At 37.3% G+C, this 17,740-nt stretch overlaps 1 protein-coding gene across 1 annotated transcript; it reads right to left on the reverse strand.

Annotated features, from left to right (window-relative positions):
- Positions 1-487: 487 nt before the first annotated feature.
- Positions 488-15,125, reverse strand: sh3bgrl2 (SH3 domain binding glutamate-rich protein like 2). The gene is made up of 4 exons (XM_061929559.2): positions 14,899-15,125; positions 8,227-8,412; positions 2,655-2,735; positions 488-1,040 (listed from the first exon to the last, which is right to left on the reverse strand). The coding sequence occupies exons 1-4, from the start codon at positions 14,941-14,943 to the stop codon at positions 1,026-1,028; spliced, it is 327 nt and encodes a 108-aa protein (XP_061785543.1). The 5' UTR covers positions 14,944-15,125; the 3' UTR covers positions 488-1,025.
- Between the last annotated feature and the right edge of the window lie 2,615 nt (positions 15,126-17,740).

A 17,740-nucleotide genomic window follows, 5' to 3' on the forward strand; every position in this document is an offset into this window, starting at 1 on the left:
ATGCTCACATTTTCCATTGCCATACAACTTAGTGTACTTTTTAATGATGAGAGAGAGGCTTGTTGCATCATGCTTTTGAATATTCTTTACTGTACATGTGTTTAAAAAAAGTTAACTGAATGAAAAAAAGCAATGAAATATGTACTCACCCTTTGATGATGGAGGCTTGCTGCATCTATACATGATTAAATATATGTAAGTATGCAATTATATAATATTGTAATGCATAAAAAAATGCGCACTCACCCGTGCAGATGGAGATTACTTGGTGTGCCGGGGAAGTGAGTCTTTTCACATCAACACTAACAACTCACTTACATCTTTCATTATCAGCACTGCGTTAGTCCTGTTGTATACTGAGCAGCTAGGACAAAGCTATGTCTGTTTCTATGGTTTTAATCACACTTTTTCTCTTTGCCATAAAAAGGTGCACTTCTGTGGCGGCATACAAAAATCACAAAGGAAAAAAAAGGACAGAGTACGTTTAGAAATTTTTATTAACTTTGAAACATTCAAAGACAGAAGATTGTGATCGTTGAACTTGACAAATGTCAAATTTTGTTTACAATATGATGGCACAGCACACAGTAAATGATATATACAATGGACACAATACTAGGTACACCTGCACAATGTGTGACTCAATACAAAATAGACCCCCACCATGGAGCCCACTGGACAGAGACTTCTAACTAGCAAGTGGATGAAAGCACAATTGGATGTGTCGTTGCTCCCTCTAGTGGTGAGGAACTGTTTGAAATACTTGGCTTCAAATATTAGGAACTGTTCTACACCCACAATTATATAATTTACAGTATATGTTTAAAGGCAGGTGCGTACATAATGTGGGTCAAAAACGACAGTTTCAGTAATGTGAAAAGCAAACATGATATAACGCAAACCCCCATTTTTTGGTCAGAAAGTCTTTTTTTTTTTTTTTGTCAGACAAGGCTGAATGTCCCATGTTTGGCAACACGCTGGCATACACAGCAAGAGGACACATGAGGAGGTTGTTGTGTTGTCACCTAGGACTCAGAATCCTGTATTCCAAAAAACAAAAGAACACACTCCTTATCAATTTGTACATCATATGATGGCTACGCTGGCTCCACTGCTGCATTTTATACCAGAAGAGAGTGGATTTGATACTCTCATGTCTTGTTGTACGTTACATGACACTTGAATGCCACTAGTGCACGCTAAAACTATAATAATACAACACATTTTCTGCTTTTTAAAAGGTAAGGAAGCAGACTAGGTAACCCTAACATTAAATTAAATGTACACAGTAATGATAATAAACAAGTTATAATTAGAAAAGTATATGATAGTATATATCCCTATTATACTTTTTACAACAGGGATTGTTCCATATTTATAAGAAAGCTACCTAAAAAATGTGAGGAGAAAAAAAAGTGGTTGTGTAAAATAGCAAAGTTACATAAAGGGAAATAAACACAATGACCCAGGTACCATTTGCGGCCCGCAGCTAATTTTTTAACGACCTGCGACACATTATAAAAATACTATTAAAAAACTGATGGAAAGAAAACACAACAAGTGGAATTAAAAGAGCAAACTGGTGAGATGTTTTTTCCTTTAAAGCTGTCTTTGCTCAAAAGATAATAATGAATCAAAATCAATGTTGTTATTAATTAATGACCTATTTAAGGCTCCAATTATTGCACTTTGAAATATTTTTTAAGGAAAATATTGCATTTTTGTTGTGTTTGCCATATAAAAAACTAAGTTTTTATGACATAAAGGGCATAAAAAAACTTTACAAAAAAACAAAAACAAGACAAATTAAACTCAGATGGATCTGAGGTTCATTTAGAGACTTAAATGTTGAAAGTAAAAAATAACAAAAAAGAATGACTTATTTTTAAGCAATTTTATTTTTTAAATGTTTTTGCTCAAAAACTTGCTGAAAAAATAATAAGGAATTAAAATTAACAATATTATGAATTACTGACTTAGATAAGGCTCCAATTACTTCACATCAAATATTCCACACAAAAACATTGCATATTTTGTAGTTTTGCCATTAGAACAGGATTTTCTTTGACAAAAAGTGCATGCTAAAACATTATACAAGTTTAAAAAACATATTTTACTTCACATCGCCAGATAGACCTCAAGTTCATTAAGAGATTTAAGCATTGAATATTGAAATAACAATAATAATACATATGGGTTATTTTTTAACATTTTAATGACTGAGACCCTTCCGGGTACCTGGGACCAAACTTGAGGGCCCTGAAGGTAAAAAATATATATATATTGTATTGTATTGAAAATTAGAAATATCAAAATGGCCACCACATGCTTTAATTTTTCAGTGTGCGGGCCTCAGTGGAAAAATAAAGAAGTCTTGAAATATCTTAAATTGCATGTTATGAGCCGTTGTCATGTATTAGTTTCACCTTGTAAATCTAATTGCTGGAATAAACCAAGCTTTCCACAATATTTTAATTTGTTGAGTTTCATCTGTACATGCAAATAGCAATAACCCAGTACAGTATATATTATACTGTAAGTAACCAAGGTTTAACATGACCACTGAATTATTCTCCTTAAAAGAGGTGATGTAATGGACAGGTCATGAGGTATTAAAGCTGTGTAACGTGCAGAATAAATGTAGTGGTACTTACTTTGACAGATGGTCCAGGAGGTATGCCAAGGAATGCAAACACAGTGTTGTTCTCTTTAGACTGGAAGAAGTCTTCATAGTCCTGTGAGGAATGCGGAATAAATGCTGAATTAAATCAGTATGTCCTTGATGAACAATATATAAAAGTAGTGCTTCTGTTTTTACAGTAATATTCAATTTTGTTACTGGGAGTAATGATGGATTACTTCACCCAGTGAGAGTGAAGCCACATAATCTTCCCCGGGCGGCCATGAAAACGGGATTACGACAGGATTATGAGGTGGCGCGCATAAACTCTTGAGTTGATCGAACTCACCAGCTCGCCAGGCAAAAGGTATATGTAAATAACCAAAATAGACATGACCTACTTTGTGCCATCACTGTCCTTTTGGAAGAATCAGCAACAATCATTAATTTGCATGAAGGCACAATGGGACCTATTATAATCACTTCGCATTTGTGTGGTCATCTTTTTTTTCGTACTGTGCATGTACTTAGTACAGTTTTAGTCCATCCTACGTCACAAACCAAATGCGGAAAAAAACAACTTTAAAACAAGAGAGACATAGAAAGAGAGAAATAGAGAGAATGATGCAGCGATCATTACTAAATAAATGGGGTAACTACAAACTAATTAAAAACTAATCAATAAAGCGAGTTCAACATTTTTTTACAAATACGCATTTAAGCAAACCAATTAAAAAAAAATTATTTTAAAAAGCAAAACAAATAAATACCTATAATGAGGATCACTCAAAATAATCATAGTTAAGCCTGTATTAATATAAAAAACAAAAATTGTAAAAAATGTTTTATATATTGTATATATTATATAAAAATATAATATAATATATCTGTAGATATTATATACTGTATATATAATTTGTAAATATTACATGTATGTTTTATTTTATATTGCTACTATGGTACATTTTAGTCTACTTTATACCTGCATTATCCTTTTCATCCTTACCTTTTGCATCCCTTGTAACTGAACTACTGTGTCGAACAATTTCCCTTGTGGATCAATAAAGTTTGTCTAAGTCTAAGTTAGTGGCCACCAGTCTATGGTGGCACTTATTTTACATCCCGAAATAGATTTGTTTTTAACTCTGTATATCCATCCATCCATTTCCTACCGCTTGTCCCTCTCGGGGTTGCGGGGGATGCTGGAGCCTATCTCAGCTGCATCCGGGCGGAAGGCAGTGTACACCCTGGACAAGTCGCCACCTCATCGGAGGGCCAACACAGACAGACAACATTCACACTCACATTCACACACTAGGGCCAATTTAGTGTTGCCAATCAACCTATCCCCAGGTGCATGTCTTTGGAGGTGGGAGGAAGCCGAAGTACCCGGAGGGAACCCACGCAGTCACGGCGAGAACATGCAAACTCCACACAGAAAGACCCCGGGATTGAACCCAGGATCTTCATTTTGTCAGGCACATGCACTAACACCTGTGCCACCGTATAGCGGCCACTAAAATTAAAATGTGCTGCAATGATGCATGATGTTGGAAGATTGAGTTTTACCCCTAATTTTCACGAGGTGCATTTGTGTAGCAAGTCTGCTCTGTGCTCCTCCAACACTCACCGGCTGCATGCAGAGCAGCTCAAACTCCGCCAGACAAAACAAAAGAAGTGACATCACCGACAAGTCCATGCGGTAAAATTTGTATATAGTTTGATGCTTCAATAACGAACAGCTGCTTCCACCAACACAGGAACTCTTTATTTACTGTGTAACTCAGCAAAATACTCATACTTACTCGTATCTCCGCTATGTAGTACTGTCTCTACAGTGTTAAAGTTGTTTATACAGCCACCCTCAGTGTGACTTGTATGGCTGTTGATCAAGTATGCATTGTATTCACTTATGTGTGTATAAAAGCCGCATATATTATGTTACTAGGCCGGCAGGCTTTTTGTATGGAGGAAAAGCGGATGCGACGATAGGTTGTAGAGGACGCTAAAGGCAGTGCCTTTAAGGCACGCCGCCAATATTGTTATCCGGGTGGAAATCGGGAGATATTCGGGAGAATGATTGTCGCGGGAGATTTTCGGGAGGGGCACTGAAATTCGGGAGTCTCCCGGGAAAATCGGGAGGGTTGGTAAGTATGGTTCAGGCTACCGCTAAGACTTCTGGGTAATGTAGTTACTCTACAGTCCAGGGGTGCTCATTACGTCGATCGCGAGCTACCGGTCGATCGCGGAGGCTGTGTCAGTCGATCGCCAGCCAGGCATTAAGAAAATAGTCTTAAAAATGAGCGATCATAAATCTTCACTATGACGTCACTTTCGTCACTTGATTGACATTCAAGGCACCCGAGGGTCTTCTGAGATGACGCTGGCTGCTGCCAGCTCATTAAAATTACCTGCGAGAAACACTTTATTTCAACAGACTCTGGCGCTGTACCTGTCGTCAAAACTCCAAAGACCGACTGCACAGTTGCACAATAAAAGCGCTGCTTCATCCTGCCTGCGCTAACAAAATAAGAGTCTCAGAAAGCTGGCGTGCACAAGCTAGCAAGCTACGGAGTTTGCCGCCAATGTATTTCTTGTAAAGTGTATACAAAGGAGTACAGAAGCTTGGCAAATAAGATGCCAAAAACCAACCACTTTCATGTGGTATTGGACAGAAAGGAGGACTTTTTTTCTCCTCCATTCGAAAATGCGGACATTATCAGCACCACTGTTTGATTCCTATCAATGCAAGTCATCAGAATCAGGTAATACACCAACTTTTATTCTTGTCTTCATGAAAGAAAGAAATCTATATGTGTTAAACATGCTTGCATTATCTTTAAACACCTTTAACTTGTTAACAATATTAACTATATGTGTTAAACATGCGTGTATTATCATTAAACACCTTTAACTTGTTAACAATATTAACTATATGTGTTAAACATGCTTGTATTATGTTTAAACACTTTTAACTTGTTAACAATATTAACTATATGTGTTAAACATGCTTGCATTATCATTAATCACCTTTAACTTGTTAACAAAAACATATATTTCATAAATAAGTAAATATAAATTATATATATGAATGAGGTAGATCCCCACGACTTGATCAATTGAAAAGTAGCTCGCCTGCAGAAAAAGTGTGAGCACCCCTGCATCTACACGTACTAACAGTATGTGGGATGAATTCAACATAAAACAGGGAGAAGATCCAACTGGAGTAACAGGTGGGCTTGCTTAGAGTTGGGGTTTTTCTTCCTGATTTTTGTGCTTTTAACAAGGGTACCGTAATTTCTGGACTACAGAGCGCTTTTAAATATTAGCTGCACCCACTTAATTTTGGGACAAATCTTATTTTGTACATATATTGGCCGCACACATCTATTGGTCGGTAGGTGTACACATTGAAACATGAAATATTTACATATTCGGGTCATCGAATTTGGTGTCAGAGTTGAGGGGACAACGGGCTTCTTCGTCCAGCCTCGGTTTCACTTTCGCCTCGAGGCGCGTTGCCTCTGGGCTTGTTTTTTTTGATTGATTGAGACTTTTATTAGTAGATTGCACAGTACAGTACATATTCCGTACAATTGACCACTAAATGGAAACACCCGAATACGTTTTTCAACTTGTTTAAGTCGGGGTCCACGTTAATCAATTCATGGTACAAATATATACTATCAGCATAATACAGTCATCACACAAGTTAATCATCAGAGTATATACATTGAATTATTTACATTGTTTACAATCCGGGGGATGGGATGTGGAGGGGGTTGGGGTGGGGGGGTTAGGTTTGGTTGATATCAGCACTTCAGTCATCAAAAATAATATCATCTGAGAAATGGACATTGAAACGGTGTAGGTCTGACTTCGTAGGATATGTACAGCGAGCGGTGAACATAGTGAGCTCAGAAAGCATAAGAACAAGTATATACATTTGATTATTTACATTTGATTAATTACGATCAGGGGAGGTGGGATGTGGTGGGGGGAGGGTGTTAGTCTAGGGTTGTAGTTGCCTGGAAGTGTTCTTTTAGTGCGGTTTTGAAGGAGGGTAGAGATGCACTTTCTTTTACACTTGTTGGGAGTGCATTCCATATTGATGTGGCATAGAAGGAGAATGAGTTAAGACCTTTGTTAGATGGGAACCTGGGTTTAACATGGTTTGTAGAGCTCCCTGCTGTTGTGGTTATGGCGGTCATTTACGTTATGGAAGTAGTTTGAAATGTACTTCGGTATCAGGGAGGTGTAGCAAATTTTATAGACTAGGCTCAGTGCAAGTTATTTTACTGTGTGGTCTTCTTTGGCGCGACGGTCCGGCCTTGCGGCAGCCCGTTGGTAGTCAATCAATCAATCAATGTTTATTTATATAGCCCTAAATCACAAAAGTCTCAAAGGGCTGTACAAGCCACAACGACATCCTCGGTACAGATCCCACATAAGGGACGTCGATGTGAATGACTATGAGAAACCGCATATGTGGGTAACCCTCCCTCTCTAGGGGAGACAGAAAGCAATGCATGTCGAGTGACATTTTCGATAGTCAGGTTGATCGTCTTCGGTTTCGAGGTTGCAATGTGTTCATTTTGTGGTGTCATCGCCGTAATGAGGGTGATTGCATAATGAATGTGTTTGATTCAATGTGAAATATTTCATTGGTCAATAATGACTTGTTCGACAATTTCATTGGTCTTTTGTGACAAGGCTATATTTATGGGGTGGGAGGGGTCAAGGTCAAAATGGCTGTCAAAGTGTCACAACTTGTCGGATTATATTCTCAGCTATCTACTTTTCAGGTGAGAGACATGATTTATAATCAACAATAAATTTACAGGGAGCAGGGAAACAGCAGACCACTCGATGATGTACACATAGGCCCAACCTGAAGTGATCATGTCGCCACTATAAATAGTTTGTCTGCGTTAGCACTTATAATAACAATATCACTAATACTTTGTTAATATTCATGTAATGAAAAGTAAATGGAGTATTGGTGCTTTTTGAATGGTTATTAATCGGATTTTATGGGTGGAATAATGGAGCTCCCATTGGCTCCGCTGTAAGCCAACTTGTATTTACGTTTATGTAATATTTAGAATAAAAGTTAAAGTTAAAGTACCACTGATAGTCAAATTACTCTCTGCGTTTGACCCATCCCCTGGGAGGTGAGGGGAGCAGTGAGCAGCAGCGGTGGCCGCGCTCGGGAATAATTTTGGTGAATTATCCCCCAATTCCAACCCTAGAATGCATTTTTTTTTTAAATCCACCCGTCGTCATGATTGTGAACGATTAAAAAAAAGTGCAGTTGTCTTTTAAGTGGTCCCTACTAAAAGGTTTTACTATTGATTACCTAATTAAATAAAAACTAACAAAAAACTAGTGAATAAATAAACACTAGCATTCTTAAATATTTCTTTACAAATTTCTTTCTTCTAATTAGATTTTTTCCATGGGCAATTAGATGCTAATTTCATGTAAATATCCTCAACACTCAAAACAAATGGATACACATGAGTTGCCCATAAACAATGTTCAAAAAAGGTTGTGAATGTTAAGGCACTGAATAGGAAAACATTATGAGATGCCAGCAGTCGTACCCCACAGTAGCGATCCTCATTGAAGATCTGTGGAGGCAGCGGGTTGCCCTTGTCTGGCTGCTTGTCCCGAGGGATGTGCTGGTACATCCAGAGTCTTTGTTCCTGCAACATGGTGATGTCTACTTCCTGGAAAATGATTCGATGTGACTCGAGGAAACCCACCACTGACTGCTGGTGTTTTTTTACCTGGAGAGAGAAAGGGTTATAAATATTGACCCAAAAATAGGGCACCGCTTATGTCGCCAAAAAGTGCTCTTTAAAGTCGATATCAACAACCATTTATCCATCCATTTACTACTGTTTGTCCCTTTCAGGGTCACGGGGGGTGCTGGAGCCTATCTCAGCTGCATTTGGGCAGAAGGCGGTGTACACCCTGGACAAGTCGCCACCTCATCGCAGGGCCAACACAGAAAGACAACATTCACACTCACATTCACACACTAGGGCCGTAAAGTTTGAAAATTAATTAAAGTTGTTCCGTCTGTGTCGCCATAGGTGTCATGCAATTGTCAACTTCCCCATATCACTAAGCCACATTACATTGCATCGCATCAAAAGGTGCCCACAGTGACTTACTGTTAAAGGAGAATTGCACTTTTTTGGGAATTTTGCCTATCATTTATAATAGGGATGTCCAATAATGGTTTTTTGCTGATATCCGATATTCCGATATTGTCCAACTCTTTAATTACCGATACCGATATCAACCGATACCGATATCAACCGATATATACAGTCGTGGAATTAACGCATTATTATGCCTAATTTGGACAACCAGTTATAGTGAAGATAAGGTACTTTAAAAAAAAATTAATAAAATAAAATAAGATAAATAAATTAAAAACATTTTCTTGAAGAAAAAAGAAAGTAAAACAATATAAAAACAGTTACATAGAAACTAGTAATTAATGAAAATTTGTCAAATTAACTGTTAAAGGTTAGTACTATTAGTGGACCAGCAGCACGCACAATCATGTGTGCTTACGGACTGTATCCCTTGCAGACTGTATTGATATATATTGATGTATAATGTAGGAACCAGAATATGCGGTGGGCCGGGCTCTGGGGTTCCTGTCGCTGGCCGGCTTGGCTGCGTGGGGGCGGTGGTCCCTGGTTCCCTGGGCACCACGCCTACTGTTTGTGGGTTGGGCTCTCGGGGGTGATGGGGCCGTGCTCTGGCTCCCACGCACTCTGGGAGTCGAATATATTGTACATACAAATTCACATATGCTCACATACGTACATAGGTACCTACGCTCCCACATACATACACAAATACAGTACATATTTACATACCTAAAGTTCGTACATCCACACGCACATTCAATATACAAACATACAAATACACATACTGTACATATACACTTACTGTACAAACACATATAGACACTCTGTACATATACATTCACTGTACAAACACATATAATGGGTGAATGTGGTAATACTGTCAAAGCGCTTTGAGTACCTTGAAGGTAGAAAAGCGCTATACAAGTATAACCCATTTATCATTTATCATATACACATTCTGTACATATACATTCATTGTACAAACACATATACACATTCTGTACATATACAAGTACATATGCATACTTACACTCATGCACATAATCATGTTTCATCAAACATATATTAACGCTGTTGCCCTAGGGTAAACTGGGTGTAACACATGGCACACTGACAAAGCTTAACCTATTGTTACTATAACAATCTACAAGGTTAATGCAGGTTGCTTCTCTTTCTCCCCCTCCATTTTTCTGCATTCTTTCGTATCTCAAGTTATCATTACGTATATGTATTGTTGCATTTAAACAACTGTATTGTTGATCCATCCATCCATCCATTTACTACCGCTTATTCCCTTTGGGGTCGCGGGGGGCGCTGGAGCCTATCTCAGCTACAATCGGGCGGAAGGCGGGGTACACCCTGGACAAGTCGCTACCTCATCGCAGGGCCAACACAGATAGACAGACAACATTCACACTCACATCCACACACTAGGGCCAATTTAGTGTTGTATTGTTGATAATAAAGGTAAATTATTGGTATTGTTCATTATCAATAGCGCTATTTCTATTGGTATTTGTATTGATCCATTTGTAGTGTAATAATGCTCATTGTCATTTCTGTATTATTTTTTATTTTTCGCTAACTGCTTATTTGCTATTACTTTTACCATCATATTTGTACATGTCGTATTTGCTGATGTTGCTCTATTGTTGTTGTTGTTGTTTGCTGTTGTTGTTTTTGTCTCTCTGTCTAATCCCCCTCTTGTCCCCACAATTTCCCCCTCTGTCTTCTTTTTTTTCCTCTTTCTATCCCCTCCTGCTCCGGCCCGGCTGCACCAAATGATAATATAAATACATTTAATAAAGTCAAATACAAATAAAGCAACAAGAGAAGTATCCTACACTTCTCTTTTGTAAAGTAAATCTGAACAGCCGACATGGGCATCTACATCTACTATATGATTTGCCTGAGAAGCTGAACAGGACAAAAAAAAAAAAAAAAAAGGAACCAGAATATTAATAACAGAAAGAAACAACCCTTTTGTGTGAAAGTGTGTAAATAGGGGAGGGAGGTTTTTTGGGTTGGTGCACTAATTGTAAGTGTATCTTGTGTTTTTTATGTTGATTTAATTTAAAAAAATAAAAATAAAAATAAAAATAAAAACCGATAATTAAAAACCGATACCAATAATTTCCCATATAACATTTTAACGCATTTATGGGCCGATAATATCGGCAGGCCGATATTATCGTACATCTCTAGTTTACAATCATTTTGAAAGACAAGAGGGATGGATTTTTAAAAAATGCATTCTAAATATCAAATACATTTGAACAAGCGCTTTTCGTGTCGTCCTCTCCAGATCCAGGTCCTAATGGCTGTCAAAGTGTCCCAACTTGTCGGATTATATCCTCAGCCAATAGCCGTCTACTTTTCAGGTAAGAGGCATGATTTATGATCCACAATAAACATGCAGGGAGCAAGGAGGCGAGGAAACAGCAGACCACTCGATGATGTAAACATAGGCACACCCGGAAGTGATCACCTCGCCGCTATAAATAGTTTGTCTGCTTTAGCGCTTATAATAACAATATCACTCATACTTTGTTAATATTCAAGTCACGAAATGCATATGGAGTATTATTGGCGCTTTTTGAATGATTATTTATCAGATTTTATAGGTGGAATAATGGAGCTCCCATTTGCTACGCTGTAAGACGACTTTTATTTACGTTTATTTAATATGTAACATGCATTAAAAAAAAATCCATCCGTGGTCATGTCTTTTATAATGATTGGGAACAATAAAAAAATTCCCAAAAAAGTGCAGTTCCCCTTTAAGTGCAAAATAAGCTTTTTATGTGTTAGTCACCGGAAGAAAGAGTTACACATGTATGAAAGCTTTATTGTCAAAGTCAAGACATATAAAGAAATTAGAATTTCATCTTTTGTTAGATTAACATAAAATAAAATAAATTACACTCAAAGAAAATAAGTAAAAAAAACAATAAAGTAACAGTAATTTAATTTTCCTGAGGGAACTCTCCTGAAGGAATCAATAAAGTATTATCTATCTATCTAGAAACTTATTAGTTACAATAAAAAAAATGTTTTAAATATTTAAATAGAATTACAGTCTATTTAGTTCATAACAAGCATAGAACAGTAAATGTGACGAATAAATGGAATTACAAATAATTCAATACTCCATCCATCCATTTTCTACCGCTTGTCCCTTTTGGGGTCGCGGTGGGTGCTGGAGCCTATCTCAGCTGCATTCGAGCGGAAGGCGTATACACCCTGGACAAGTCGCCACCTCATTGCAGGGCCAACGATAGATTAAATAATGAACTATAACATTGAATAGAATTGCCAAACAGTCTGCCTATTGTTCGACAATTTAGAAAAAGTAAATTGTAACATTAAATTGAACTGAACAATAAATAACTCAATGAAAACAAAATAGAATTATAATACATTTAATTAAAACTCAACTTAGTCTTGGACAAGTAGGTGAAGTATGCAAATACCGGTAATGTATTTACAAATAGACAATGAATAAGAAATTACTTACATTTAAATTGATTAATTCAATAGTATAGTATAGTAATTGAGTTTCTTAAAAATGTTTTTTTTTTAATAACGAGGTGATTTTCTGGTATGTTTCTGGGCATGTGTGTACAGTATATTGGGGATGCCGGCAGCCACAATGGAGCTATTGTTTGCCTGTCAGAGAACGTTCAGTCCGCTCACACACCCAAACAAGTCTGACCCTAAAGTGCTTGCACAATAGCAACACATTGCTGCCTCTTCCAGCCTAGTGAAAAACTGGGAAAACGTCATTAAAGCGGTTGTCATGTCATTGGATGGGTGTGTCGCAGTCTTTGGGGGGCGTGCGAGATTCAACACTTGTTCATGAAATATAAAAATAGTATCCCTCACTCTGCACGCACTACATACACGTCAATTGTTTGAGAGTATTATGTGAAATGAAGGGATTATCTTGGACTAATCCTTTCATTACAAAAAAAAAAAGAACGGGGCTCCTGAGGACAAATAACGGATGCCAACTACACAAAAAACAGCAGCACATTTGAAGCATTTTACACTCAAAATTGATTTGGATCTTCAAAACATTCAGTTCAATTCAGTTTCAGTTTATTTCGAATATGCATACGATACAATATAATGCATCAAACAATTCCAGTTGTTTCATTACAGCACGTCTGAAAAGGAGTAGGAAGAAGCAGAGTTTATTTTATTCTACCCCTTTTCAAACCATAGCAATTTGATCCCATTTTCTTGTTCTCTGTAACAGAACAGTGAACAAATAATAAATAAATGATATACCATAGTAAGCAAACAAATATTAAATACATAAATAATATTTGTCTCAATAAAAAAATAAAAATAAAAAAAGGGAAAAAAAGGGTTTAAGATGTTCATCATAATTATTATTCTGTGTACTTTGTGAACACTTGTAGTTTGAACAGTCTCTTAAACTGAATCATATTGGTGCTTTGTTTGATCCATTCCATAATTTAATTCCACATACTGATATACTCAGGGTTTTAAGTGTTGTACGAGCATACAAATGTTTTAAATTAGATTTTCCTCTAAGGTTATATTTCTCCTCTTTTGTTGAGAAGAATTGTTGTACATTCTTGGGTAGCAGGTGATAGTTTGCTTTGTACATCATTTTAGCTGTTTGCAAATGCACCAAATCGTTTGATTTCAATAATTGTGATGTAATAAATAAAGGGTTTGTATGTTCTCTATATCCAACATTATGTATTATTTTAAGTGATCTTTTTTGTAACACAGTTAGTGAATGAAGCGCACATTTGTAGTTTCCCCATATTTCTGTACAATATATCAGATATGGTAACACTAGCGAGCAGTAGAGTGTATGAAGTGATTTTTGGTCTAGAACATGTTTTGCTTTGTTCATTATTGACGTTTTTCTTGCTACTTTAGGGACGGCGTGGCGCAGTGGAAGAGTGGCCGTGCGCGACCCGAGGGTCCCTGGTTCAATCCCCACCTAGTACCAACCTCGTCATGTCCGTTGTGTCCTGAGCAAGACACTTCACCCTTGCTCCTGATGGGTGCTGGTTAGTGCCTTGCATGGCAGCTCCCTCCATCAGTGTGTGAATGTGTGTGTGAATGGGTAAATGTGGAAGTAGTGTCAAAGCGCTTTGAGTACCTTGAAGGTAGAAAAGCGCTATACAAGTACAACCCATTTATCATATCATTTATGTTGTATATTTTTTATGTGAGATTTCCAATTCAGTTTATCATCTATAACATTTATAAAAATGTTTATTGCATTTGGGGGGGGGGGGTAACCGTTGAAGGGGTTGCGCTGATGACTATAGAGCAAACGTTTAACAATAACCATAGAATCAAAAATGGATTGTGGAGTAGCTCTGTCCTGGCTGCGCAGTAAAACATGGTTAAAGGGAAGTGTGTTTGATGTGAACTTGTCTTTTTTTTTTTTAACAGTAAAGTTTTTCTGGAAAAACTGTCAACTTATTGTTGCACTGTCCGATAACAAGCATGGCATAACCCAATTGGCGCTTAATCAATTGGGCACAGATGATTTCCGCCCCACTAATCTGCTTCTGTAAAAGCTCATTTTATCTCTCTTTTTCCACTCCCACGTGTTTCTGAACCTTTTCTTACCCCAAACATATCCCTTCCCAGCAGCTGTAAAGCAGTCCCTCCTAACTTGATTGAAAGGCATTCAGAGACAAATGTAATCACAAGCTCAGCACTGGCATGACTGACCTAAATGAGAAGTTATTCAGGCGTGCATGGCTGTACTGTGTGCTCCTCTCTTTCTGTCATATAAGTAAATGTAAGTGACTTAAAACCACTTCCTTTGTCATTGATCAAAGGCGAAATTTGGGCAAAAACCATTATATATAACTATTAATAATTCAGCATCAATGGCTTTACATGCATGCTGGATGAATTGATTGTTTGTAAGAAGCAAGCAATGAAGAGCATATTTATGTGTACAATATAACACGGTTCATATTAGACATGAACATATTTGCGCTTTATAGTCGCTGACAATAATTTTAACATCTTGAAACAAATTTGCGGTCCACATTCAGGACTTCCCGTGGAAAAAACAGCCAAATTAGTGGTAACACTCACCGCCACAGATCCACTTGACGAGGCGACGTAAACCTTGATGACCATTTTTAATTCCACATTACGGTCACAACATGGACAGAGTTAACCGACCGTGTCACATCAAAGCAGGGAAAACGGTGTGTTTTTAATGACAAAGTGTTAAAAGTAAGATTCGAGCCGAATATTTCAAACTAAGTGCGCTGCTGCCGACTGTCAGTACTGCGTCGTCCTTGCGCAAGCAACATTGAACACAACACTTCCGGTAGGGATTTTAGAATTAAAACGACACATTGTCATCGTCCTCTCTTTTCTACTTTAACTCGTCGTATATTTAGGATTTCTCCATATATGTCCATTTAGAATTGTTATGATTATGTTCATATGCGATATCGTTTGATTGATGCTAAATCCTACTGAAATTCAATATCATACAATTGTGACCACCTTTACTGTGAAAGTTACATTTTTTAAATAATCTTGCTGCTTTGAAGTAGCTTTATGTAAAGTTGTAAACCTCAGTTTGATGGTAAAAAAGGAAGTCCTTAGTTAGTTTAAGGGTGAAATGTAATCATCTTATAAATTAATGTGACTGTATTCAGGCAAGTCAGTAGTTATAACTAATTATGTTTAATTTTTAAAAATGTCTAAAAAGTAATGTCTTGTTGGCATGGAGCGCCGCCAATATAGTGATGCAGCCTGTCAGACATGTCTCGATGGGGCTCCAGCCATTGGTGTTGTTAGGCCTATTTTAGGGGGGCTCAAGCCCCCCTAAAATATTCTTAAGCCCCCCTAAATAATTTGGTGTAATATATAATTTTTTTTTTTTACAAATACATGCCGACATATTCATTATAAAATATATAATATGAGTTTAAATAAATAATCATATAAACTGTCATTATTCACTCAGTTTCCCCTCACTTCATTGTGAGAATCACCAAAAATGATTCCCGGGCGCGGCACCGCTGCTGCCCACTGCTCCCCTCACCTCCCAGGGGGTGAACAAGGGATGGGTCAAATGCAGAGGACAGATTTCACCACACCTAGTGTGTGTGTGTGTGACAATCATTGGTACTTTAAGGTAGGGAGCCCCTTTAGTGTGTCGGTATCCAATCCATTCCACTTGTTCATATAGAAAATGCCCACATCACTCAAAATCCAGTCCGCATTTTCTCTGCGACCTTGCCTGCGGTCCTTGGACTTGTTCATATAGAAAACGCCCACATCACTCTTGTAGAATCTATATAAAGTAATATACATTAGTCTAATGTTAAAATAATGAAAAAAACATAATTAAATAGATTTGTTTTATTGTATTGTTACATTAATAGCTGTTGTATTATTATAGGATGGCTTGTTAAACATTTCATAGGATTTTCAGAGGGAGGAAAAAACAAGACATTTAATATAAAATGTAAAATGAATAAATACATAAAAAGAAAAAGAGAAACAATGGTTAAAAGCCATCGTCCGGGGGAGCATTTCATTTCGTCCCGTGCATTTTTTAAATAATAATAATAACAATGAATCATTTCTAAGTCTTTGTAGCCATTTGTGAAGTTTTGTGCTCGTGCCTACGTTCGCTCTCCTGGGGGCTAAGCCCCCCCTGTCCTTAAAAGCTAGTGACGCCCCTGGCTCCAGCCAATCAGAATTAAAATTAAGTTAAAGTTAAAGTTAAAAGAATGCCAAGACTGCGTTCATAAAAATGCCCTTTTATACAGTATGTGATTCGAATCCTGTGTAAGGACAAACTTATGAGTTACTACATAAACATGTATTATTTTGACTGTATGAGTTGTTGTTTATGTGTATGTTTATGCAATCTTAATTTAATCTCTATATCACCAGAACACTTTAAAATGTCAGAATAAACATCCATGCATTCATTTTCTACCCCTTATTCCCTTCGGGGTCGCGGGGGGCGCTGGAGCCTATCGCAGCTACAATCGAGCAGAAGGCGGGGTACACCCTGGACAAGTCGCCACCTCATCGCAGGGCCAACACAGATAGACAGACAACACTCAATACATGTATATAATAAATAATATTTATTGACATCTGGTCATTTCAAGGGGAAATGCACTTTTTTAAATTTGCCTATAATTTACAATCCCTATGGAAGAAAAGTATTTTTTATTTTCAATGCATTCTAATTTGTAATGTATGCCAAGTACAAAGTGGCTAACACTGCAGCTAATGGGAGTCATCTATTGCGGCCATAAAGCCGTCTAAAACATTTAAAAAATCGCCAACATTTACATGTTGTGACCTGCATAATAACAAAGGAAGTACTTTTAGTGGCGCCGTGATCACAGAGAGTAACTAGTTTATGCAGCTATTGGCATACGGCCGGAGAGTTGCTGCATCGCTTTTGAGTTGGTGAAAGTTAATTGTTGATGATAAATAATGCCTTTCACTTGTTTTTCGTAGAAGGTTGTTGCCATAAACTGAGAAGTTGGTCAACTTTGACATTCAACCTAAACCCAGCGATGGCAAAAAAGACAAGAATTATGATGCATTCTTAATACAAACTAGAAAATATAAACATCCCATAAGTCGGAATCCCAGTGAGAGCAGACATTATACAATAAGTGATTGTTTTATAATATTCATAGTTTGAAGTTCTTGTTCAGCACTTAGCAATACTTACTTATCATTTAGCTTCTAAAACCTATAGTTCATCCTCCGTATATTCAGGCTCAAAAATATAAGGTTTTGGATCATCAATTGTCCCAGTGTCGTCGTTGTTGTCTCTCCTGAAGTATGCCATGATTAGTAGTGGTTGTTGTTGAAGGAAATAGCAAATGTTGTGAAGCGTCTGTGAAATACACCGTATGCTTAAAATTACCAAAATACGTAAATA

This window comes from Nerophis lumbriciformis, linkage group LG34 (genome assembly GCF_033978685.3).
Source record: "Nerophis lumbriciformis linkage group LG34, RoL_Nlum_v2.1, whole genome shotgun sequence".
NCBI classification, from domain to species: domain Eukaryota; kingdom Metazoa; phylum Chordata; class Actinopteri; order Syngnathiformes; family Syngnathidae; genus Nerophis; species Nerophis lumbriciformis.

What these genes read in the sequence shown, in the direction of transcription:
- sh3bgrl2 (XM_061929559.2), bottom strand. Translation starts at nt 14,943, where the DNA reads ATGGTCATCAAGGTTTACGTCGCCTCGTCAAGTGGATCTGTGGCG. An exon ending in CGTCAAGTGGATCTGTGGCG is followed by an intron (nt 8,413 to 14,898) that starts GTGAGTGTTACC and finishes TTCTCTCTCCAG; the next exon opens with GTAAAAAAACACCAGCAGTC. An exon ending in ATGAGGATCGCTACTGTGGG is followed by an intron (nt 2,736 to 8,226) that starts GTACGACTGCTG and finishes CATTCCTCACAG; the next exon opens with GACTATGAAGACTTCTTCCA.